This window comes from Salmo trutta, chromosome 12 (genome assembly GCF_901001165.1).
Source record: "Salmo trutta chromosome 12, fSalTru1.1, whole genome shotgun sequence".
Classification (NCBI taxonomy): domain Eukaryota; kingdom Metazoa; phylum Chordata; class Actinopteri; order Salmoniformes; family Salmonidae; genus Salmo; species Salmo trutta.
This window is the reverse complement of record NC_042968.1, coordinates 72,926,513-72,952,735: the sequence shown is the minus strand read 5'-3', so window position 1 is coordinate 72,952,735 and position 26,223 is coordinate 72,926,513. Positions and strand designations below refer to the sequence as shown.

The 26,223-nt window shown below is 42.5% G+C and overlaps 1 protein-coding gene across 1 annotated transcript in view; it reads right to left on the bottom strand.

Moving 5' to 3' along the window:
• LOC115204123 (myosin-IIIb) overlaps nt 1–26,223 on the bottom strand; it is a 51,262-nt gene that overhangs the window by 10,958 nt on the left and 14,081 nt on the right. Inside the window, exons 5-17 of the mRNA XM_029769452.1 lie at nt 10,461–10,563; nt 10,125–10,281; nt 9,381–9,483; nt 9,042–9,167; nt 6,936–7,044; nt 4,643–4,759; nt 4,420–4,520; nt 2,174–2,260; nt 1,371–1,436; nt 1,065–1,178; nt 754–865; nt 281–324; nt 24–89 (exon numbers count right to left, since the gene is read on the bottom strand). Of these exons, the coding sequence (XP_029625312.1) occupies nt 24–89; nt 281–324; nt 754–865; nt 1,065–1,178; nt 1,371–1,436; nt 2,174–2,260; nt 4,420–4,520; nt 4,643–4,759; nt 6,936–7,044; nt 9,042–9,167; nt 9,381–9,483; nt 10,125–10,281; nt 10,461–10,563 (1,305 nt within the window). The remainder of the gene's footprint in view (nt 1–23; nt 90–280; nt 325–753; nt 866–1,064; nt 1,179–1,370; nt 1,437–2,173; nt 2,261–4,419; nt 4,521–4,642; nt 4,760–6,935; nt 7,045–9,041; nt 9,168–9,380; nt 9,484–10,124; nt 10,282–10,460; nt 10,564–26,223) is intronic.

Below are 26,223 nucleotides of genomic sequence, written 5' to 3'. Positions count from 1 at the left end.
TATAGAGTCAACTTCCATCTTACCTTAAACTGGGCCCCCACCGACTGTTTCCTAGTTGAGTTAAAGTTGTCATCTGCCTTTTGCATGACCTAAAGGAAAAAATATTAACATCCTTTAAACCCCCAAAAATCCACTTTCTGCCTCTGACTAGTACTGTAAGCAAGGTCAAAATATGGCCTTGCTGTTAGTTACCAATAATCTGTTATTCTACAGAAACTGTCATATTCTGCTGCGCTTCATTAAAAAAAAATTCACTGGACTTATGATCTACAATGCCTACCTTTGCTTTGCGTGGCATCAAGGTCCCTGTCCTGGAGATTGTGGCTGAAAATACATAAAATATAAATCGTATGAATATTAGATATGAGATGCCAGACAGACTGTTCAATGTTTTAAACTAGAACAACACTCAAACTAACCAGAGGCTGTACATGTTATGGTGGTGTGTTCAGATAAGAGTAAGCATGTATTATTTATAAATGCATACAACATCATTTTCTAAGGAGGTGGTCAGGGGGTGTATTTGTCCACAAACCCTCATTGGGAACCAGCCACGTCATTGTGTATCAGCTCTGATTCATGTTAAGCATGTGTACACAACTGATTTAATAGCTACAGTTCAACAAATCACTGTGCAAAAAGACAAATAATCAGAGATTGCATCAGAAATAAAAAACTAAAGCCATAGACTGGTTCATTTCTGGCTAAGCGAAGAGCTGTAGAACACAGAAACATTCAGATGGCCTCACGTACCGGCGAAGAGGACACTGAGTAGAGGGGTGACACTGTTGATGAAGAGGTCTCTGATGCTGGCTGGGATGGTATCTCTGTTCATCTCTAGGAAGCCGCCTCCATTATACTGGACCTGGAGACAGGAAGTACAGAACACTTACACTTTATTTGAAGTCCATATCTACAATGCTTCATAAACACACTCATAATGAGTTATGCAGTCATAATGTAGTATAAGTGTAGTTATAAACAACAGCTTATATCAATAGCCTATATCAATACTCATAGTGCATTATAAAGTACTATTATAAAAGGCGGGTATGTAACCTCACCTTCCCAGCATAGTGAACCACAGTGAAGAGGGGGCTGCGACTCCGGACCACCTCATAGTGTGGACTGCTTTTAAATTTACTGTTCAACTTGTCCACAAAGTCTCTGTCTGACGCCTGAGGGGACAAATAGGGAAAAGAGATTAGAATTAATACACATAAATTAATATCAGGGTTGGGGTCAATTTCATTTCAATTCAGGAAGTACAATGAAATTCTGTAATTTGGTGTACATTCTGAATTGAGTGGAATTGAGCCCATCCCTGATTAATACAGAGATGTATGGGTGTATGGAGACCACTACAGTACCTGAGGAAAGGCACTCTGCTCATCCAGGAGAGAAAGTATCCCAATAGGTTTAGTAAGGATCAGGTCCTGTGGGAGAGACACACATTAGTTGTATATGAGACAAGGAAAAACACCTAAACTAACACATTATTCTATTGTGAAAATGTATATTTGGGTTAATCTAGCCAATTGTTAACTAGGTAAAACAAACATGGTACACAACTTCATATGACTTTAAAATAGAAAATTCTCACAGTACAATGAGAATATTTTGTTATCCTGAAGATCGGTTAACAAGGTTTCCAGGTTTTTATTGACTAGGGCTCCTACACTGTAAAATGCTCTTGAAGTTTTATAGTGCTCAGTAGCCATTAGGACTGAGAGTAGGTACAGAGCAAATTAACTGTGGACCCAGGTTGTGCATTACTCGCCCTAGGTCCAATAATTACTCAAGTTACAATTCTTCCCACAACTCCTAATGTGTCCATCTTATCCCATAACTTACAGACAGGCTCTACTCATACCTTCAGCCATGGACAGGGACACTATTTTCTGCCTAATGAAACCAGTGGCTTCTATATAGACAAGAGGATGATGCCACAGGCTGAAAGCTGTAGTGCCTATTAAGATACTGAACACTGCCCCGTCAGCATTTCCCCTTCCTGGGGTCTCCGTTCTTTTATATCTGCCAGACTCACAGTGGGTTTACACAACCTGTCTGTGTTATTACTGAGAGAGAGGGGAAGGGTGTAAAAGGGGATGAAAAAAGGCTGAGAGAAAAACAGTAAGTGATGAGGGGGAAAAAAGAGGTTGTGTATTTTTACCAGGATAGGCTTGTTGTCTTTGAAGGAGATCGTCTCCCACTCGATGCCCTCCTCCTTGTATTCATTCTGCTCCATCAGAAAGATGTGCTGCAGGATGACAAATGCATACAAAGACGAATGACCGACTAAAAACTAAAGGACAGCAGGTATTTCCAGTTTCTTTCACAAGAGCTTTGGTCACAGGGGAACATCTGTCATTGGATCAATCTGCTTTGTTCAATCGTTTCATGAGAAGTTGGCACATTCAATTGTGTGCGGCCTTCAGTCACAAAAACAGCAACAGAAACCCTATGCTGTTGTAATCTAGTGATCCGACAGTAGTAAATAATCATAAGCAGATTCCTACGGCATTTACACCAAATATATTCAGTGCCCACATGGACAGGCCCCAAAGGTAAACTGTGTAATGTTTACTAGCAGAGAGTAGTCCACAGCAGTGTGACTAGTAAAAGTAGGCTGTCTTTAACTCCAGCATCCCATGCATACAGTACAGTGAGCTGCAAAAGTATTGGGACAGTTACACGTTGTTTTGGCACTGTACTCCAGCACTTTGAAATAAAGATGATAAAAATGACTATGAGGTTAAAGTGCAGAATGCCAGCTTTAATTTGAGGGTATTTTCATCCATATTGGTTAAACTGTTTAGAAATTACAGCATTTTTTGTACATAGTCCCCCCATTTTAGGGGACCAAAGATATTGGTACAAATTCACTTATGTGTATCAAACGTTTAGTATTTGGTCCCATATTCATAGCACACAATGACAACATCAATCTTGTGACTCTACAAACTTGTTGGATGCATTTGCTGTTTATTTTGGTTGTGTTTCAGATTATTTTGTACCTGATAGAAATGAATGGTAAATAATGTAGTGTCATTTGAGACACTTATTGTAAATTTACATTTACGTCATTTAGCAGAATAGAATATGTTTCTAAACACTTCTACATTAATGTGAATGCTACCATGATTACGGATAGTCCTGAATGAATTGTGAATAATGATGAGCGATAAAGTTAGATGCATAAATATCATACACAAGACATGCTAACCTCTCATCGTTACAATAACAGGGGAGGTTAGCATTTTATATCATACCCCCAAGACATGCTAACCTCTCACCATTACAATAACAGGGGAGGTTAGCATTTTATATCATACCCCCAAGACATGCTAACCTCTCACCATTACAATAACAGGGGAGGTTAGCATTTTATATCATACCCCCAAGACATGCTAACCTCTCACCGTTACAATAACAGGGGAGGTTAGCATTTTATATCATACCCCCAAGACATGCTAACCTCTCACCATTACAATAACAGGGGAGGTTAGCATTTTATATCATACCCCCAAGACATGCTAACCTCTCACCGTTACAATAACAGGGGAGGTTAGCATTTTATATCATACCTCCAAGACATGCTAACCTCTCACCATTGCAATAACAGGGGAGGTTAGCTTTTTATATCATACCCCCAAGACATGCTAACCTCTCACCATTACAATAACAGGGGAGGTTAGTATTTTATATCATACCCCCAAGACATGCTAACCTCTCACCGTTACAATAATAGGGAGGTTAGCATTTTATATCATACCCCCAAGACATGCTAACCTCTCACCATTACAATAACAGGGGAGGTTAGCTTTTTATATCATACCCCCAAGACATGCTAACCACTCACCATTACAATAACAGGGGAGGTTAGCTTTTTTTTTGGGGGGGGGGGGGGGGGGGTGATATTTATGCCTCTAACTTTCTCACTCATCATTATTCACAATTCATTCAGGAATATCCATAAACATGGTAGCTGACAGTCTGCACATTAACCTAATAGTTATTGTATCATTTCAAATCCAAAGTGCTGGAGAAGAGCCAAAACAAGAAAAAAATGCACTGTCCCAATACTTTTGGAGCTCACTGTATGTACTGTAGGCCAGCTGACCTAAAATTACATGTTCTTCTGAAGCGTTCCACTAAAAAATAACATTTAAACGAGACACTCTAATAGGAATTTATAGCCATTTCAAAAAGCAGAACCAATTGTAGACCATGTTCGGATTCCTGTTCCTCTACTAATACCATCTAAAGAACAAGCTGACCACGTGTTTCTTTTAAGTGTTTGGGTCTTATGTTAACAAACCCTACAGGCTGTCATTTTAGGGGACTTAAATAGAGAATCACGTCTAAGGGCCTCAAGATGACAGGGCTACTTCTTTGTGCACTGATATTTACACTTACGTGGTTAAAGAAGTACTGCAGCTGTTCATTGGCCAGGTTGATGCAGAGCTGCTCAAAACGGTTCACGGCAAAATTCTCAAACCCGAAAATGTCAAGGATACCTGTATTATATAACAAGAAAATAGAATGGTTAATCTGAGATTGACCATCTCTGCTTGAGAAGACGAAAACGTAAAAAGAGATGTGGGATTTTGTTAAATTTAAAGTTTCCCTTGAAACGGACCTATTTCATTCAGCTCAATGTCAAAGTCAACGTTGGGAGCCAGCAGTTCGTTAACTTTACTGACAATCCAGCCGAATACTCTCCCATAAGCCACTTTGGCAATAGAGTCCCTGGCATCTGCAGATAAACACACAACAACAACATATTAATGGAGTCAAGTGCTCTTGAAAACATGATTAATAGTATTTCTATTTTCAGCTTCAGTTTATTTTTTTTCTTTCCCATTGATGCTAAAGCAGTCAGGCCTGGAGCGAAGAAAATGTAATCCGCTAACCAAACATAGTAAAGCCTCCTTTACTATCTCAAATAGCCAACCAAACAGCCTGTTACCAACCCTTAGTAAACTTTTGGAAAAAACTATGCTTGACCAGATACAATGCTATTTTACTATAAACAAATTGACAACAGACTTTCAGCATGCTTATAGGGAAGGACATTCAACAAGCACGGCATTAGACAAATGACTGATGATTGGCTGAGAGACATTTATGATAAAAAGATTGTGGGAGCTGTTTTGTTAGAGTTCAGTGAGGCTTTTGACATTATCAATCATAGTCTGCTGATGGAAAAACATATGTTATGGCTTTATACCCCCTGTTATATTGTGGATAAAGAGTTACCTGTCTAACAGAACACAGAGGGTGTTCTTTAATAGATTCCTCTCCAACATAATCCAGGTAGAATCAGGAATTCCCTAGGGCAGCTGCTAGGCCCCTTACTTTTTTCAATCTTCAATACTAATGACATGCCACTGGACTTGAGTAAAGCCAGTGTGTCTATGTATTCAGATGACTCAACACTATACACGTCAGCTACTACAGCGACTGAAATCACTGCAACACTTAAGAGCTGCAGTTAGTTTCAGAGTGGGTGGCAAGGAATAAGTTAGTCCTAAATATTTAAAAACTAAAAGCAATGTATTTGGGACAAATCATTCACTAAACCGCAACTAAATATTGTAATAAATAATGTAGAAATGGAGCAAGTTGAGGTGACTAAACTGCTTGGAGTAACCCTGGACTATAAACTGTCATGGTCAAAACATGGGAAAACACTTCGCCCCATCTTCTCCCCTAAGATGGGGAGAAGTCTGTCCACAATAAAGCGCTGCTCTGCCTTTTTAACAACAATATCAACAAGGCAGGTCCTACAGGCTCTTGACTGTTCAGTCGTGTGGTCAGGTGCCACAGAGGGACATCGGGAAATTACAACTGACTCAGAACAGGGCAGCACGACTGGCCCTTAAATGTACAGGGAGAACTAACATTAATAATATGCATGTCCATTATTTTATTTTTTTCCTTTATTTAAATAAATCTCTAATGGCTCAAAGTGGAGCGAATGACATCATCATTAATTGTTTTTGTAAGAAGTGTTGACATGCTGAATGCGCCGAGGTGTCTGTTTAAACTACTAACACACAGCTCAGACACCCATGCATACCCCACAAGACATGCCACCAGAGGTCTCTTCACAGTCCCCAAGTCCAGAACAGACTATGGGAGGCACACAGTACTACATACAGCCATAACTACATGGAACTCTATTCCACATCAAGTAACTGATGCAAGCAGCAGAATGAGTTTTTTTTTTTTAAACAGATTTTTTTTAAAAACACCATATGGAACAGCGGAGACTGTGAAGAGACACACACACACACACACACACAGACATACGACATGCACTCTACACACACGTACATATGGATTTTGTATTGTAGATATGTGGTAGTAGAGTAGTGGCCTGAGGGAACACACTAAATGTGCTATGAAATGTAATGTCATCTAATATTTTAAAATTGTATATAACTGCCTAATGTTGCTGGACCCAAGGAAGAGTAGCTGCTGCCTTGGCAGAAACTAATGAGGATCTTTAATAAATACAATACAATTTACAGTGGTTGGTCAGACAGACATGGGCCTTCTTTAAACACACGAGGAGGAAGGTGGTCAGTTTACCCTCCCTTAATCCTAACCATTATGGTGAAAACACAAAACTGTCCTATATCTTAGGGACATCATTGGCTGGCATTAGTAAGACACGGCACATTTATTGTATTAAACCGTATCCTGTAATGTTCTTTCATACTGTTCTAACACGGTCAGGAATGTACACAAACCGTGTGCTCTCCAGTTTCATGGAAAGCCCAAATGAATGACGAAACTGGGTTGTAGAGGCCCTACAACAACAGTTAGTATCCATGGTGGTTAATACTGACCCAGGCCCTCCTTTCTAATGGCTAAGGTGATGGTGGTAAGGGAAGCTGATCCTGGACCAGTGCTTTTCTCCTTACCCTCGGCCTGCTGCTGGTTGTGCAGCCTGCGGATGGCCTCTCCTCTCGTCACAGACAGAGTACAGGTCAGACTCCTCAGCAACTCCTCCTCCTGCACCCCAAACTGACCCTGAGAAGGCAAACACAAAAATATTAAAAGGGATACTTCAGGATTTTGGCAATGATCCTTTATGGTCCGTCATCTACTTCCCCAGAATCATTTGTATGTCTCTGCATCCAGTATAAAAGGAGTTAGAGGTAGTTTCGCAAGCCAATGCTAACTAGCGTTAGCACAATGACTGGGGGTGTATGGTATCTACTAGCATGCTAACAGTTACCATAGACTTTGTCATTGCACTAGCAATTGCGTTAATGATAGTCAACAACTTCCATCACACTGCACGCAGAGACAAATAGTATCCACAAGTTAATCTGATCATGGAAGTATCCCTTTAACACAAAAAAACATAGGCCTACACAGAAAGTGTACAAAGTACACAAACTTACACACAATAGCTCCTATATAACCCAGCCCCAAGGCCCTTTTAGCCCAGACCATCCTCAGACAGCGATACTTCAATGAATCAATGTTAAAAAAGGGGAAACAGTCCTAATGCTATAGATTTGTACTATTAGCCCTCAAAAAGGTATATTTCACTCAAACTATACATTTGCTTCATATCTGGATACCCAGTAGTAGTCAGTGGACAGTCCGGAACCAAATATTGTGTTTGTCTATATTAGCAACAGTTTAGCATTAGGATCACGAAGGGAGAAGCAATTACAGTGGTCGGACTCCTGTTGCTAGCGTGCCCTAATCACCCGTTGCTAGCGTGCCCTAATCACCCGTTGCTGGCGTGCCCTAATCACCCGTTGCTAGCGTGCCCTAATCACCCGTTGCTAGCGTGCCCTAATCACCCCTGTTGCTAGCAACCAAATCCCCTCAGTATCCAGATCTGTGAAGATGTTTTGCCTATAATGATGACGATGAAAACTGGGCAAAGACCAGCTGATCCTGCGTCAGGTGGAAGTTAACCTAGCATCGTGAGCAGTACCTCTCCATTAAACTCCAAATATAGACCCTCGTGACCCTGTGTCTTATCTAAGCTGGCCAGATGTTGCCTCAGCCCACTGCCTGCCTGGGAGGGCTGCTAATCAAGAGGGACAGCGGAGCAGGGAGGCAATCATTCACCTGTTTAAATAGAAGGCACGCACACACACAGACTATCACCTGTTTAAATAGCATGTGGATCTATGCATACACAGACACAGAACGTTTAAATATCATGGACACACAAACTAGTTGAAAAGCACACACAGAAAGTGTCAAAACTGTCTCCATGAGCCAGCAGCTGCCCATGTTAGAAAGGTCAGAGGTCATTTTGTAAAGAAAGTACTGTAGTGATTGCCTCAAAAATCCCCTTGTTTGTTTTTACCATGTATGCTCAGGACTGATAACAGTTTATTCCCCTTGCTTAGTCGTTGGACCCCTTCCTTTTGCTGTATAAACCACTATCAGATGGACTCTTCTACTGTAAACTGTTGATTGGAACGGTTCTTGTAGTTTATATTTTGCTTCTTGTAGTTTATATTTTGCTATGTCAATACCACTGATGAACATTTATGGAGGAAAAGGAAAAAAAATGCCTACTGCCATCTTAGAAAACACCAACAGGTCAAATAGTAAATTTCATATGTTAACAGAAGCTGCAACCAAATGAGGCCAAATGGAATTAAATGTTTATTTTATTTAACTAGGAAAGTCAGTTAAGAACAAATTCTCATTTACAATGACGGCCTTCCCCGGTCAAACCCTACCAACGCTGGGCTAATTGTGCGCCGCCCTATGGGACTCCCAATCCTGGCCGGTTGTGATACAGCAAGGAATCGAACCAGGGTCTGTAGTGACTCCTCTAGCACTGAGATGCAGTACCTTAGACCGCTGGCCCACTCGAGGACCCAAAATGTACTCTGTAGCCACCAATTTTTATTAGCTTATTCATGAATCTATTGGTTTGGCAGTATCATCCTCTTACGTTCGTAATAATTGATACTGCCAGACTAGCCATTTCCTTGAGAGCAAAAGAAAGAATGGCAGAGAAGGAGTGGAGGAGGATGTAGACTCACGGCTGTGGCTTTGAGCCAGCCCATGGACTTGCCAGTGACCCTGAGCACGTCGGTCTCTGTGGGCTCAAACATGATGTTTCCCAAAGACAGGATCCCTGCCAGGATAGTCATCATGTCTACCTTCTCCTGATGACACAACATATACAATCAGTCCATCTGTCAGTCAAAACATCAGTCAATCAATTGGTCATTTATCAACTGGTTAATAACATCTAACAATTTGTTTATCAGTCAATCAACCAATTAGTCCAACAAAGTACAATCAGATTCAGATGTTCTCCTCATGGCTGACAAACTGCAAACAGATGGATGAGAAAGAGTTTCAGTGAGAGGTCTTACCTGTTCCTGAAATCCCACCATGTCCATTGCGTTACACACTTCACTGTACTTCTCCCCCCATTTCCTGACTATGTCCTCAGAGCCGTACCGCCCATTCAGATACCTGACAGACACAGCCACAGAAACACATTTATACAGATCTGATGAGTGAGCACAGAACACACACATAGGCTACATATGTAGGAGGCACAATGGTCAACGCATTATGCATATCTGATTGACAAACACTTTGAGGCTTCTACATTGCTGCACTGCATCATAGGGCACTACAACATAGCAGGGCAGCCACTATCGCAGGGCACAACAACCCACTGCATCATAGGGCACTACAACATAGCAGGGCAGCCACTATCGCAGGGCACAACAACTCACTGCATCATAGGGCACTACAAACACCACATTGTTTAAATAACTAGCATTTCACTCCAGGCCTAGGCCTGTTCAACTGTCAAGAAGAAGTGAAATACAAGTAGCATACACATACTGAACAACACTGAGAACTATGTGGTCGCTATTTGTATAAGCCATAACAACCAAAAAAGGAAGGAAGGAACATTAAGTCTAGATATCAGAGTTCCAAAACCAAAACCTTAGTTTATGTCAGGAAAATAAAAAAATACGTTCAATTATTGAGGTGTGTGACCTATGACAATTTGTGGAAATGTCTAACTTCCCAGACCACACCCACAGAGTCATCGCTACCTGCGGAGGAAACATTGCAGAATAACATCACAGTGGACCCACCTGTACTGCGTGGGGTCCAGGAGTCCATACATGTCTTTGTCGTCCGGGGAGATGCCCGCCAGCATGCAGTAGAAGATATGGAAGTTTCTCTCGCCCTCATCCTGGTGGACCACACGAGACTTCTCCAGAAGGTACTCGTTGATCTTAGCTCCTTTTACTGTTAAGAGCACAGCGCCACACACGAGGACACACACAGGATCAAGTCATGCTACATGTCTGTCGTATCAATGCAATCATCACATACATTTAGTGTATAAATAAACAAATTTGAACATAAGTACACACAATAGATGAATACACTGTCTCACACACACCACCCCCCCTCCCCCCACCCACCTGAGGAGTTGTGGAAGCGCAGCTGAATGTACTTCCCGAAGCGACTGCTGTTGTCATTCATCACAGTTTGGGCATTGCCAAAGGCCTCCAGCAGAGGATTCACCTAGAAATACCATACAGCAAAAGATCAGTACAGCACCAGAACTTACATCATGGTGACCCTAAATGGGGCCAGGAGTTTAACATTTCCAAGCCCTAATCACAAGACATTGATAGATTTGCAACTTTCCATGAGGCATACAGCATTAGTGTAGTTCACTAGCCTTGTGCCTGACCACACTATATTAGAGGGGAACGGTATATTAGAGTGTGACGGTTTATTCAAAGACAACCACCACCAGGGCCACTGCCCATTCACACCGCTGCCATCCAGAAGACGAGGTCAGTACAGATGCATCAAAGCTGGGACCAAGAGACTGAAAAACAGCTTCTATCTCAAGGCCATTAGACTGCTAAACAGCAATCACTAACTCAGAGAGGCTGCTGCCTACATTGAGACCCAATCACTGGCCACTTTAATAAATGGATCACTAGTCACTTTAAACAAATGCCACTTTAATAATGTTTACATATCTTACAAGTACAAGTGTAGACCTTACCGTGAAGTAAGCATTTCACGGTAAGGTCTACACTTGTTGAATTCGGCAAATGTGACAAATAAAGTTTGATTTGATGTATATACTGTATTTTATAACATCTATTGCACCTTGCCTATGACGCTCGGCCATCGCTCATCCATATAAACTCAGCAAAAAAAGTAAACTTCCCTTTTTTGAAAAAATCCAAATAACTTCACAGATCTTCATTGTAAAGGGTTTAAACACGGTTTTCCCATGTTTATTGGTCATTGAACAAGCAAGTAATGAACATGCACCTAACTAACATCTCACAGCAAGAACTGGCAAATCTGGTGCAGTCCATGAGGAGGAGATGCACTGCAGTACTTAATGCAGCTGGTGGCCACACCAGATACTGACTGTTACTTTTGATTTTGACCCCCCCCTTTGTTCAGGGACACATTATTCCATTTCTGTTAGTCACATGTTTGTGGAACTTGTTCAGTTTATGTCTCAGTTGTTGAATCTTATGTAAACACAAATATTTACACATGTTAAGTTTGCTGAAAATAAACACAGTTGATAGTTAGAGGACATTTCTTTGTTGCTGAGTTTACTTACATGCACAGTTGTGGCCAAAAAATTTGAGAATGACAAATATTAATTTCCACAAAGTTTGCTGCTTCAGTGTCTTCAGATATTTTTGTCAGATGTTACTATGGGATACTGAAGTATAACTACAAGCATTTTATAAGTGTCAAAGACTTATTGACAATTACATGAAGTTGATGAAGAGAGTCAATATTTGCAGTGTTGACCCTTCTTTTTCAAAACCACTGCAATCCGCCATGGCATGCTGTCAATTAACTTCTGGGCCATATCCTGACTGATGGCAGCCGATTCTTGCATAATCAATGCTTGGAGTTGGTCAGAATTTGTGGGTTTTTGTTTGTCCACCCGCCTCTTGAGGATTGACCACAAGTTCTCAATGGGATTAAGGTCTGGGGAGTTTCCTGGCCATGGACCCAAAATATCGATGTTTTGTTCCCCGAGCCACTTAGTTATCACTTTTGCCTTATGGCAAGGTGCTCCATCATGCTGGAAAATGCATTGTTCGTCACCTAAACTATTCCTGGATGGTTGGGAGAAGTTGCTCTCGGAGGATGTGTTGGTACCATTCTTTATTCATGGCTGTGTTCTTAGGCAAAATTGTGAGTGAGCCCACTCCCTTGGCTGAGAAGCAACCCCACACATGAATGGTCTCAAGATGCTTTACTGTTGGCATGACACAGGACTGATGGTAGCGCTCACCTTGTCTTCACCGGACAAGCTTTTTTCCGGATGCCCCAAACAATCGGAAAGGGGATTCATCAGAGAAAATGACTTTACCCCAGTCCTCAGCAGTCCAATCCCTGTACATTTTGCAGAATCAGTTACACCTGCCTGCTGCCATTCCTGAGCAAGCTCTGTACTGGTGATTCCCCGATCCCGCAGCTGAATCAACTTTAGGAGGCGGTGCTGGCGCTTTCTGGACTTTCTTGGGCGCCCTGAAGCCTTCCTAACAACAATTGAACCGCTCTCCTTGAAGTTCTTGATGATCCGATAAATGGTTGATTTAGGCGCAATCTTACTGGCAGCAATATCCTTGCCTGTGAAGCCCTTTTTGTGCAAAGCAATAATGACGGCACGTGTTTCCTTGCAGTTAACCATGATTGACAGAGGAAGAACAATGATTCCAAGCACCACCCTCCTTTGAAGCTTCCAGTCTGTTATTCAAACTCAAAAATCAGCAGTGAATCCCTTGCCCTCGTCAACACTCACACCTGTGTTAACAAGAGAATCACTGACATGTCAGGTGGTCCTTTTGCGGCAGGGCTGAAATGCAGTGGAAATGTTTTTGGGGGATTCAGTTAATTTGCATGGCAAAGAGGGACTTTGCAATTAATTGCATTTCATCTGATAACTCTCCATAACATTCTGCAGTATATGCAAATTGCCATCATACAAACTGAGGCAGCAGACTTTGTGAAAATGAATGTGTGTCATTCTCAAAACTTTTGGCCACGACTGTACAGTTGAAGTCGGAAGTTTACATACACTTTAGCCAAATACATTTAAACTCACTTTTACAATTCCTGACATTTAATCCTAGTACAAATTCCCTGTCCAAGGGTGAGTCAGGATCACCACTTTATTTTAAGAATGTGAAAATGTCAGGATAATAGAGAGAATTACTTATTTCAGCTTTTATTTCTTTCATCACATTCCCAGTGGGTCTGAAGCTTACATACACTCAATTAGTATTTGGTAGCATTGCCTTTAAATTGTTTAACTTGGGTCAAACGTTTCGGGTAGCCTTCCACAAGCTTCCCACAATAAGTTGGGTGAATTTTGGCCTATTCCTCCTGACAGAGCTGGTGTAACTGAGTCAGGTTTGTAGGCTTTCTTGCTTGCACACGCTTTGTCAGGTCTGCCCACAAATCTTCCATAGGGTTGAGGTCAGGGCTTTGTGATGGCCACTCCAATACCTTGACTTTGTTGTCCTTAAGCCATTTTGCCACAACTTTGGAAGTATGCTTGGGGTCATTGTCCATTTGGAAGACCCATTTGCGACCAAGCTTTAACTTCCTGACTCATGTCTTGAGATGTTGCTTCAATATATCCACATTTTCTTTCCTCATGATGCCATCTATTTTGTGAAGTGCACCAGTCCCACAACATGATGCTGCCACCCCCGTGCTTCACAGTTGGGATGGTGTTCTTCGGCTTGCAAGCCTCCCCCTTTTCCCTCCAAACATAACGATGGTCATTATGGTCAAACAGTTCTATTTTTGTTTCATCAGACCAGAGGACATTTCTCCAAAATGTACGATGTCCCCATGTGCAGTTGCAAACCGTACTCTGGCTTTTTTATGGCGATTTTGGAGCAGTGGCTTCTTCCTTGCTGAGCGGCCTTTCAGGTTATGTCGATATAGGACTCGTTATACTGTGGCTATAGATATTTTTGTACCTGTTTCCTCCAGCATCTTCACATGGTCCTATGCTGTTGTTCTGGGATTGATTTGCACTTTTCGCACCAAAGGACGTTCATCTCTAGGAGAAAGAACGCGTCTCCTTCCTGATTGGTATGACGGCTGTGTGGTCCCATGGTGTTTATACTTGCGTACTATTGTTTGTACAGATGAACGTGGTACCTTCAGGCGTTTGGAAATTGCTCCCAAGGATGAACCAGACTTGTGGAGGTCTACAATTTTATTTCTGAGGTCTTGGCTGATTTCTTTAGATTTTCCTGTGATGTCAAGTAAAGAGGCACTGAGTTTGAAGGTAGGCTTTGAAATCCATCCACAGGCACACCTCCAATTGAATGAAAATGATGTCAATTAGCCTATCAGAAGCTTCTAAAACCATGACTTTAAACAGCTTGGAATTTTCCAAGCTGTTTAAAAGGCACAGTCAACTTAGTGTATGTAAACTTCTGACCCACTGGAATTGTGATACAGTGAATTATAAGTGAAATAATCTGTCTGTAAACAATTGTTGGAAAAATTACTTGTGTCATGCACAAAGTTGATGTCTTAACTGACTTGCCAAACTATAGTTTGTTAACAAGAAATTTGTGGAGTGGTTGAAAAATGAGTTTTAATGACTCCATCCTAAGTGCATGTAAACATCCAACTTCAACTGTATATATATATGTAACCGATGTGAAATGGCTAGCTAGTTAGCAGTGGAGCGCGCTAATAGCGTTTCAAAATCGGTGACGTCACTCGCTCTGAGACCTTGAAGTAGCTGTTCCCCTTGCTCTGCAAGGGCCGCGGTTTTTGTGGAGCGATGGGTAACGATGCTTCGTGGGAGGCAGTTGTTGATGTGTGCAGAGGGTCCCTGGTTCGAGCCCAGGTAGGGGCGAGGAGAGGGACGGAAGCTATACTGTTACACATATTCTCATTCACCTCTCTAGATTTGAGTGTATTAGGTAGTTGTTGGGAAATTGTTAGATTACTTGTTAGATTTTACTGCACTGTCGGAACTAGAAGCACAAGCATCACTACACTTGCATTAACATCTGCTAACCATGTGTATGTGACCAATAAAACGTGATTTGATCATAGCCTCTCGTGCCAGCTGGCCTAAGCATCAAAACACACTAAGGGTTGTATCATCTGATAAACAAGGGAAGAATGATAGCATTGTTCTCTGGATGCAATACAATACAGAATTCATGACCAGTGAAACCTTTCACTTGTTTCCTGACTAGTAAAGACCATGACAGTTAAGGATGTGGTACTTTGAAACCAAGATATCACAATAGTAGAGCAGCAAGGTCAAGAGTTTTCCTCAGGGGAAATTAATACCAAAGTCAAAATGTTATTGGATTCATTTGTAAATTAATGATATATAGACACCTCAGGAGAATAAAGGAAGTGAAAGTTGGACGAGGAAGACAATGCAGTTATTCAGGGTAAACGGATGGCACATTGTAGCTGTAAAACACTTTGTAACATCTCCTTCAACTCGATATAACTAGATTACAAGTCATGTCAGTGTGTTGAACTCTAGCAGGCCATCAAAAATGTGGTGCTGATGACTTATCAACCTGTGTGCAAAAGTTAACAAATGAACATTAGCAAACATATAAAAGAATGCAGCAAGAGCAATATACAGTGAGGGAAAAAAGTATTTGATCACCTGCTGATTTTGTACATTTGCCCAATGACAAAGAAATGATCAGTCTATAATTTTAATGGTAGGTTTATTTGAACAGTGAGAGACAGAATAACAACAAAAAAATCCAGAAAAACGCATGTCAAAAATGTTATAAAATGATTTGCATTTTAATGAGGGAAATAAGTATTTGACCCCTCTGCAAAACATGACTTAGCACTTGGTGGCAAAACCCTTTTTGGCAATCACAGAGGTCAGACGTTTCTTGTAGTTGGCCACCAGGTTTGCACACATCTCAGGTCTACAATCTTGTCCCTGACATCCTTGGAGAGCTCTTTGGTCTTGGCCATGGTGGAGAGTTTGGAATCTGATTGATTGCTTCTGTGGACAGGTGTCTTTTATACAGGTAACAAACTGAGATTAGGAGCACTCCCTTTAAGAGTGTGCTCCTAATCTCAGCATAAAAAGACACCTGGGAGCCAGAAATCTTTCTGATTGAGAGGGGGTCAAATACTTATTTCCCTCATTAAAATGCTAATCAATTTATAAAAAAATGTGCATGCGTTTTTCTGGATTTTTTTGTTGTTATTCTGCCTCTCACTGTTCAAATAAACCTACCATAAGAATTGTACAAAATCAGCAGGGGTTCAAAAACTTTTCCCCCTCACTGTACTTGTTTTTAAACAATAATGCAAAACACATGATTGTAATGAAACCAATGTCCTGGCTGTGACCACAATGAGGGGATTGCATGCCGAGGTAGGAATAAATGACACAGGATTTCCTGTCAGCCTTTCAACATATTTCACTCTTAGAAGAGGTTAAGTTCTCACTTCCCCCATCCCGTCAATTACCAGGCCAACTGTTGACGACTGTCAGAGAGGGTAGAAGCTGTACCATATTAGGAATAGTCAAGTGAGATCGTCAATACAATGTACTTGTTCCAGGGAGCACTAAGTACAATGAATGAAACATAATTGTATGGTGTGAACAGTGATTTATGAAAAGAGTTTGCATTATGAATGTTTACTTGGACTCAGTGAAACTAAGATTGTCTCAAACTCATCAGAAGACCACAGCAGAACAGCAGGGGGAAATGGAAGATGTGAAACTCTGGAAAATATGTTTTATTGACTGCTGGAACTCTGTACTCCCCCTTTGGGTCTCCCAATTATCCCTGCTCTGCAGACACACAAGCAAATGCACACGGTTACGTGGCATAGAAAACGTAGTGACTTTGAACATGTGGCTACAGTATATCTGGAAACCCAGATTTCCATTCTTACTCTGTTTTTTAGTAGTGGTCAGTTGAACTGCATTTTCCACTGTTCCAAAAAGGTCTAGAATACTTAATCATCACCCTGAGTGAAGAGAACATGCAGCTGTAACACTTTTGTGTTAGAGAATAACCAGCGAATGTACAGTACATTACAGAATACTGACCTAAGCCATACAAGTTAATCAAATCCATATCTACTCCAACCACATCCACATGTACCCCGAAATAACATCAGTGTAATATAAAGTGTTGTCAAATACAGCTCTCTCTGAACCCTAGCTCACAGCCAAGGAGCCAGCCAATCACTCCCACCAAGTCCCAGTGATGCAATTCCCCAGAAAGTCTGGAGGAATTTCCCCACACTTCCTAGATACAGTCTCATCCCGTATCGCACAGAGAACTTCTCGTACCATGAGACAGGCGTGAGAAAACAGGGGCCGGAGAGAGACGTCGGTCAAGTCTGTGTGTTTACCATAGTAATCATCACAGTGGGGGAGCCAAGAGGAAGTAAAAAGGGTTAGAAAAGTAAAACATCCATGGTGTTATGATATTCAGTTTGGGATTCCAAAATGGTAGGAAGGAAGTGTCTCTTGGGTTGTGGCAGAAATCCAAAAACGTGGTTGTGTGTATTTGGTGGGTCACAAGAAAATTCTAAAGCTTTTAATTCGGTCACAATGAGAACAAGTTTGGTAACCAATGCAACACAGTGGACTGTACTGTAGTACACTAAGAAAAAGCACAGCATTATACCACCATCTTATTTCAAAAGGACCATCCTCAACATGAGTCCAATGACATTTCAAAGGGATGTGCATTAGAGCATACTTCTCCAATATCAAAGCAGATAACCTTTGGTCATGATGGATGACAATCCCACACCATAATACTGTATATGTAGCCATTAGATAAAGCTATCATAGCATCACTTGATTGATGCTATATCATTTTCAACTATCACTGAACACTACTATGAATGAGGGGTTACACACAGCATAGTTAATACAACAGAAGATGGTCTCTATCTCTCCTGCCCCCTTCCCCTCAAGTGGTCAACAATGCTGAACAGGGGCACAACTTTGGTTTCAGAAGTGGGATTCTACTTTTTTTTTTTATCCAGTCGGATGCACACTCCAAAACGGCCTACCCGACCGCTCGGAGGCGGCCGCATGGTCCTAAAGCACACCGTTGCCTTCTTTTGTACCACATTCCAATGATAGGATTTTCTTCCCCCTCAGTCTTATCTCAGAATGTGGGCCCCCCCGTCCTCAATCTACACACATTACCCTACAATGACAAAGCGAAAACAGGTTTTTAGACATTTTTGCACATAAAAAAAAAAGAAATACCTTATTTACGTAAGTATTCAGATCCTTTGCTATGAGACTAGAAATTGATCATCCTTGAGATGTTACTACAATTTCATTGGAGTCCACCTGTGGTCAATTCAATTGATTGGACATGATTTGGAAAGACGCACAAAGCTGTCTATATACAGTGGGGGGGGGGGGGAGTATTTGATGGAGCTCTTTGGCATCAACTCAACTCGCCGTGTTTGGAGGAGGAGGAATGCTGCCTATGACCCCAAGAACACCATCTCCACCATCAAACATGGAGGTGGAAACATTATGCTTTGGGGGTGTTTTTCTGCTAAGGGGACAGGACAACATCACCGCATCAAAGGGACGATGGACGGGGCCATGTACCGTCAACTCTTGGGTGAGAACCTCCTTCCCTCAGCCAGGGCATTGAAAACGGGTCGTGGATGGGTATTCCAGCATGACAATGACCCAAAACACACGGCCAAGATAACAAAGGAGTGGCTCAAGAAGAAGCACATTAAGGTCCTGGAGTGGCCTAGCCAGTCTCCAGACCTTAATCCCATAGAAAATCTGTGGAGGGAGCTGAAGGTTCAAGTTGCCAAACGTCAGCCTCGAAACCTTAATGACTTGGAGAAGATCTGCAAAGAGGAGTGGGAAAAAAAATCCCTCCTGAGATGTGTGCCAACCTGGTGGCCAACTAGAAGAAACGTCTGACCTCTGTGATTGCCAACAAGGGTTTTGCCACCAAGTACTAAGTCATGTTTTGCAGAGGGGTCAAATACTCATTTCCCTCATTAAAATGCAAATCATTTTATAACATTTTTGACATGCATTTTTCTGGATTTTTTTGTTGTTATTCTGTCTCTCACTGTTCAAATAAACCTACTATTAAAATTATAGACTAATAATTTCTTTGTAAGTGGGCAAATGTACAAAATCAGCAGGGGATCAAATACTTTTTCCCCCCACTGTAAAGGTCCCACAGTTGACAGTGCATGTCAGAGCCATGAGGTTGAAGTAAATGCTCCATAGCCCTGCCATACAGGATTATGTCAGGGCACAGATCTGGGGAAGGGTACCAAAACATTTCTGCAGCACTGAAGGTGCCCAAGAACAGTGGCCTCCATCATTCGTAAATGGAAGAGGTTTGGAACCATCAAGACTCTTCCTAGAGCTGGCTGCCCAACAAACTGAGCAATCGGGGGAGAAGGGACTTGGTCAGGGAGGTGCCCAAGAACCCCGATGGTCACTGACAGAGCTCCAGAGTTCCTCTGTGGAGATGGGAGAACCTTCCAGAAGGACAACCATCTCTTCAGCCCTCCACCAATCAGGCCTTTATGGTAGAGTGGCCAGATGGAAGCCACCCCTCAGTAAAAAGGCACGACATCTCACCTGGAGTTCGCCGAAAGGAACCTAAAGGACTCTCCGACCATAAGAAACAAGATTCTCTGGTCTGATGAAATGAAGATTGAACTCTTTGGCCTGAATGCCAAGCATCACTTCTGGTGGAAACGTGGCACCATCCTACCGTGAAGCATGGGTGGCAGCATCATGCTGTGGGGATGTTTCAGCGGCTTGGACTGGGAGACTAGTCAGGATCGAGGGAAAGACGAACGGAGCAAAGTACAGAGAGATCCTCGATGAAAACCTGCTCCAGAGCACTCAGGACCTCAGACTGGGGCGAAGGTTCACCTTCCAACAGGATAACGACCCTAAGCACACAGCCAAAGCGCACACAGGAGTGGCTTCGGGACAAGTCTCTGAATGTCCTTGAGTGGCCCAGCCAGAGCCTGGACTTGAACCTGATCGAATATCTGTGGAGAGGCCTGAAAATAGCTGTGCAGCAACGCTCCCCATTCAACCTGCCAGAGCTTGAGAGGATCTGCAGAGAAGAATGGGAGAAACTCCCTAAATACAGGTGTGCCAAGCTTGTAGCGTCAAACCCAAGAAGACTTGAGGCTGTAATCGCTGCCAAAAGGTCCTTCAACAAAGCACTGAGTAAAGGGTCTGAATACTTATGTAAGTGTGATACTTCTAAAAACCTGTTTTTGATTTGTCAGTATTTTATTTATTTCACCTTTATTTAACCAGGTAGGCAAGTTGAGAACAAGTTCTCATTTACAATTGCGACCTGGCCAAGATAAAGCAAAGCAGTTCGACAACATACAACAACACAGGGTTACACATGGAGTAAACAACATACAGTCAATAATACAGTAGAAAAAATAATAAAAATAAGACTATATACAATGTGAGCAAATGATGTGAGATAAGGGAGGTAAAAGCAAAAAAATGCCATGGTGGCAAAGTAAATAAAGTATAGCAAGAAAAACACTGGAATGGTAGATTTGTAGTTTGAAGAAAGTTCAAAGTTCAAATATAAATAATATGTAATATGTAATATGAATAATATGGTGCAAATGAGCAAAATAAATAAAATAAATAAATACAGTAGGGGAAGAGGTAGTAGTTTGGGCTAAATTATAGATGGGCTATGTACAGGTGCAGTGATCTGTGAGCTGCTCTGACAGCTGGTGCTTAAAGCTAGTGAGGGAGATAAGTGTTTCCAATTTCAGAGATTTTTGTAGTTCGTTCCAGTCGTTGGCAGCAGAGAACTGGAAGGAGAGACGACCAAAGGAGGAGTTGGCTTTAGGGGTGACCAGAGAGATATACCTGCTGGAGCGCGTGCTACAGGTGGGTGCTGCTATGGTGACCAGTGAGCGGAGATAAGGGGGGACTTTACCTAGCAGGGTCTTGTAGATGACCTGGAGCCAATGTGTTTGGCGACGATTATGAAGTGAAGGCCAGCCAACGAGAGCATACAGATCGCAGTGGTGGGTTGTATATGGGGCTTTGGTGACAAAACGGATGGCACTGTGATAGACTGCATCCAGCTTGTTGAGTAGGGTATTGGAGGCTATTTTGTAAATGACATCGCCGAAGTCGAGGATTGGTAGGATGGTCAGTTTTACGAGGGTATGTTTGGCAGCATGAGTGAAGGATGCTTTGTTGCGAAATAGGAAGCCAATTCTAGATTTCACTTTGGATTGGAGATGATTGATGTGAGTCTGGAAGGAAAGTTTACAGTCTAACCAGACACCTAGGTATTTGTAGTTGTCCACAAATTCTAAGTTAGAACCGTCCAGAGAAGTTATGCTGGATGGGCGGGCAGGTGCAGGCAGCGATCGGTTGAAGAGCATGCATTTAGTTTTACTTGTGTTTAGGAGCAGTTGGAGGCCACGGAAGGAGAGTTGAATGGCATTGAAGCTTGTCTGGAGGGTTGTTAACACAGTGTCCAAAGAAGGGCCAGAAGTATACAGAATGGTGTCGTCTGCGTAGAGGTGGATCAGAGATTCACCAGCAGCAAGAGCGACATCATTTATGTATACAGAGAAAAGAGTTGGCCCAAGAATTGAACCCTGTGGTACCCCCATAGAGACTGCCAGAGGTCCAGACAGTAGGCCCTCCGATTTGACACACTGAACTCTGTCAGAGAAGTAGTTGGTGAACCAGGCGACGCAATCGTTTGAGAAACCAAGGCTACTAAGTCTGCCGATGAGGATGTGGTGATTAACAGAGTCAAAAGCTTTGGCCAGGTCAATGAATACGGCAGCACAGTATTGTTTCTTATCGGTGGCGGTTACGATGTTGTTTAGGACCTTGAGCGTGGCTGAGGTGCACCCATGACCAGCTCTGAAACCAGATTGCATAGCGGAGAGGGTGCGGTGGGATTCGAAATAGTCGGTAATCTGTTTGTTGACTTGGCTTTCGAAGACCTTAGAAAGGCAGGGTAGGATGGATATAGGTCTGTAGCAATTTGGGTCAAGAGTGTCACCTCCTTTGAAGAGGGGGATGACAGCAGCTGCTTTCCAATCTAAGGGAATCTCAGACGACACGAAAGAGAGGTTGAACAGGCTAGTAATAGGGGTTGCAATAATTTCGGCAGATAATTTTAGAAAGAAAGGGTCCAGATTGTCAAGCCCAGCTGATTTGTAGGGGTCCAGATTTTGCAGCTCTTTCAGAACATCAGCTGAATGGATTTGGGAGAAGGAGAAATGGGGGAGGTTTGGGCGAGTAGCTGTGGGGGGTGCAGTGCTGTTGAATGCAGTAGGGGTAGTTAGGTGGAAAGCATGGCCAGCCGTAGAAAAATGCTTATTGAAATTCTCAATTATAGTGGGCTTATCGGTGGTGACAGAGTTTCCTATCTTCAGTGCAGTGGGCAGTTGGGAGGAGGTGTTCTTATTCTCCATGGACTTTACAATGTCCCAGAACTTTTTAGAGTTGGAGTTGCACAAAGCAAATTTTTGTTTGAAAAAGCTAGCCTTGGCGTTTCTAACTGCCTGTGTGTATTGGTTTCTAACTTCCCGAAAAAGTTGCATATCGCGGGGGCAGTTCGATGCTAATGCAGAACACCACAGGATATTTTTGTGTTGGTTAAGGGCAGTCAGGTCTGGGGAGAACCAAGGGCTATATCTGTTCCTGGTTCTAAATTTCTTGAAAGGGGCATGCTTATTTAAGATGGAGAGGAAGGCATTTTTAAAATATAACCAGGCATCCTCTACTGACGGGATGAGGTCAATATCCTTCCAGGATACCAGGGCCAGGTCGATTAGAAAGGCTTGCTCGTTGAAATGTTTCAGGGAGCGTTTGACAGTGATGAGTGGAGGTCGTTTGACCGCTGACCCATTAAGGGTGCAGGCAATGAGGCAGTGATCGCTGAGATCTTGGTTGAAAACAGCAGAGGTGTAATTAGAGGGCACATTGGTTAGGATGATATCTATGAGGGTGCCAGAGTTTGCGGCTTTGGGGTTGTACCTGGTGGGTTCATTAATAATTTGTGTGAGATTGAGGGCATCAAGCTTGGATTGTAGAATGGCTGGGGTGTTAAGCATGTCCCAGTTTAGGTCGCCTAGTAGCACGAGCTCTGAAGATAGATGGGGGGCAATCAGTTCACATATGGTGTCCAGAGCACAGCTAGGGGCCGAGGGGGGTCTATAGCAGGCGGCAACGGTGAGAGACTTGTTTTTGGAGAGATGGATTTTTAGAAGTAGAAGTTCAAATTGTTTGGGTACAGACCTGGATAGCAGGACAGAACTCTGCAGGCTATCTCTGCAGTAGATTGCAACACCGCCCCCTTTGGTCGTTCTATCTTGTCTGAAAACGTTGTAGTTAGGGATGATGATTTCACAGTTTTTGGTGGACTTCCTAAGCCAAGATTCAGACACAGCTAGGACATCCGGGTTGGCAGAGTGTGCTAAAGCAGTGAATAAAACAAACTTAGGGAGGAGGCTTCTAATGTTAACATGCATGAAACCAAGGCTATTACGGTTACAGAAGTCATCAAAAGAGAGCGCCTGGGGAGTAGGTGTGGAGCCAGGCACTGCAGGGCCTGGATTCACCTCTACATCCCCAGAGGAGCAGAGAAGAATGAGTATGAGGGTACGGCTAAAAGCTATAAGAATTGGTCGTCTGTGACGTCCAGAATAGAGAGAAAAAGGAGCAGGTATCTGGGGGCGATAAAATAGCTTCAAGGTATAATGTACAGACAAAGGTATGGTGGGATGTGAGTACAGAGGAGGTAAACCTAGGCATTTAGTGATTATGAGAGAGATATTGTCTCTAGAGACATCATTGAAACCAGAAGATGTCATAGCATGTGTGGGTGGAGGAACTGAGAGGTTGGATAAGGTATAATGAGCAGGGCTAGAGGCTCTACAGTGAAATAAGCCAATAAACACTAACCAGAACAGCAATGGACAAGGCATATTGACATTAAGGAGAGGCATGCTTAGCCGAGTGATCAGAGGGTCCAGTGAGATTCAGACAGCTAGCCGGGCCATAGGTAGCAAGCTGGTGGAAGATGGGAGGTCTGTTTTTAGCCGCCTCGTGCGTTTCCGTCTGTGGGTTAGTGGGGTTCCGTGTGGAAGGGGGGACCTGTATGGGGCCAGAATGGGGTGGTATGGGGCCAGTATGGGGTGTTGTGCGTAGATTGATGAGGGGACAAAACAATTTAATACATTTTAGAATAAGGCTGTAACGTAATAATGTAGAAAAAGTGAAGGAGTCTGAATACTTTACAAATGCACTGTATAGGCATAAAATGGTAGTAGAATCCAGAATTTGTTTTTGTAGCATTGGAATGAACCTTGAGCTAATACAGGCCAGACAAAACACACAAGACAGTCCAGTCTTATCTAGGTATCTCTATAATTCCTAATTTACTTCAGACTTCATTTTTATAAACAAACCAAATAAAATATCCTACGATGTCAAACTGCATGTAGCCAATCCAATGTGTAGCATTTCTGGACTGGGATTCCATGTCGGGCGAGTTCAAACCGGTATACTCCACTGTGCAGTCTCATCAGCTACACATCTAACTAGAAAGACATGCTTTTGTGTAACTGGGTAATGTTTTGCCATTTGACTTAGACAAGACTCAGCAGTTTCAGTTGGCCCCATGGTAAATAGTAGGTAACCTGAGACTGCGGTCTATGAGTGGTGTGCAATGAAATGAGGTCTACGCCAATTGGTTAATTTCCAAAGTGTGGGTCTCTGCATAGTGCATGGTGTGCTCTGATGTTGGTACAGAATGGTGAATGCTGGGACTTAGGTAACCTAACCTGTTCGACGTTATTATACCTTCTAGAACACAACTCTTTATCACTGCTACATCCTTTGAACAAGCAGTGGGCAGGCCTATGGGAATACAACAATCAAGGCTATTTTAAGAAAAGCCAAACCCTTTCTTTGATGCAATCGTGACATTTCATTGTTTCTCTCCCATAAAAGAAAACACGTCAACCTGAAGGTGGGACCGTAAAAGAACAAAGTATGACCTTAAACATCCCTTTTTCCACGGAGTGACTCAGTAAAATGGCTGACACACAGACCTTGGAATGATGTCGCGTTCAAAACAAATGGGAACTTGGAAATCTTCGACTTCCGACTTCAGTGCGTTCAAAACAACTGGGAACTCTGGGGGAAAAAAACGAGCTCCGACTGGAAAAAATAGATTTGAACGGTTATCCAACTCGGGAACTTGGGCCTCTTTCTAGAGCACCGACTTTCTGACCTGAAGATCACTGACGTCATGATTTGACCTTGTATTTTTCAGAGTTCCCAGTTGTTTTGAATGCGGAATGAGTGTTACGAGCAGGTCACAAGCCCTGTATTTACCGTGACAACAGGGGCGGAAATCCCGGGGGACACACGGGGGGACGGACGACCCCCCCATCCTGGGGAAAATATGATTTGTCCCCCCCAATATATCACTGAAACATAACTATGTAATTTAAATAATATTAATAATATGCAATGAAAGCAATTGTGCTGATTATAGACACTTAATAGCGCGTTTTTAAGTTTCAAAAGATTGCGACCCCCCTCCCTTTGCCTCACAAATGGTTTGATCCACTGCCAGTTCCTTAGTTGGCAAGGTAACAGAGGGGTCGTATCTACTGTCTGAAAGGCACTCAATGAACGTAACTGACGTGAGGTTAATCCAGTCAATCGCGCGCACACACACTAGCTGAATATGCAGAGCTAGCGTGCAAATATGAACTATTAAGCTAGCTAGTACCTATTCCATTTATGTGGCCTCGTCAAAGATGGAATCTTTGCCATCGTCAATTTATTCCAAGATCAGCATGCAGATGATGTAAATTAGTGCTTCAAAGTCCCTGTGATAAGGTTAGCGATAAACTGAAGTCCAAACTGAACAGAACTACACTCTCTTCTACCATTGTCTTAAATATATTTAATGGTCTCGTTACAAAAGCTAAATTGTCGCAAGGGAACTTTTATTTATTTATTTTATTTCACCTTTATTTAACCCGGGTAGCAAAGATTATAGCAAACACCACTGAAAAGGAATTGGTGCTCGCTAGCTTTGCAAATTCAGCTATTGTTGGAAGCCAGCCAATATGAAACAAACTATTAAAATT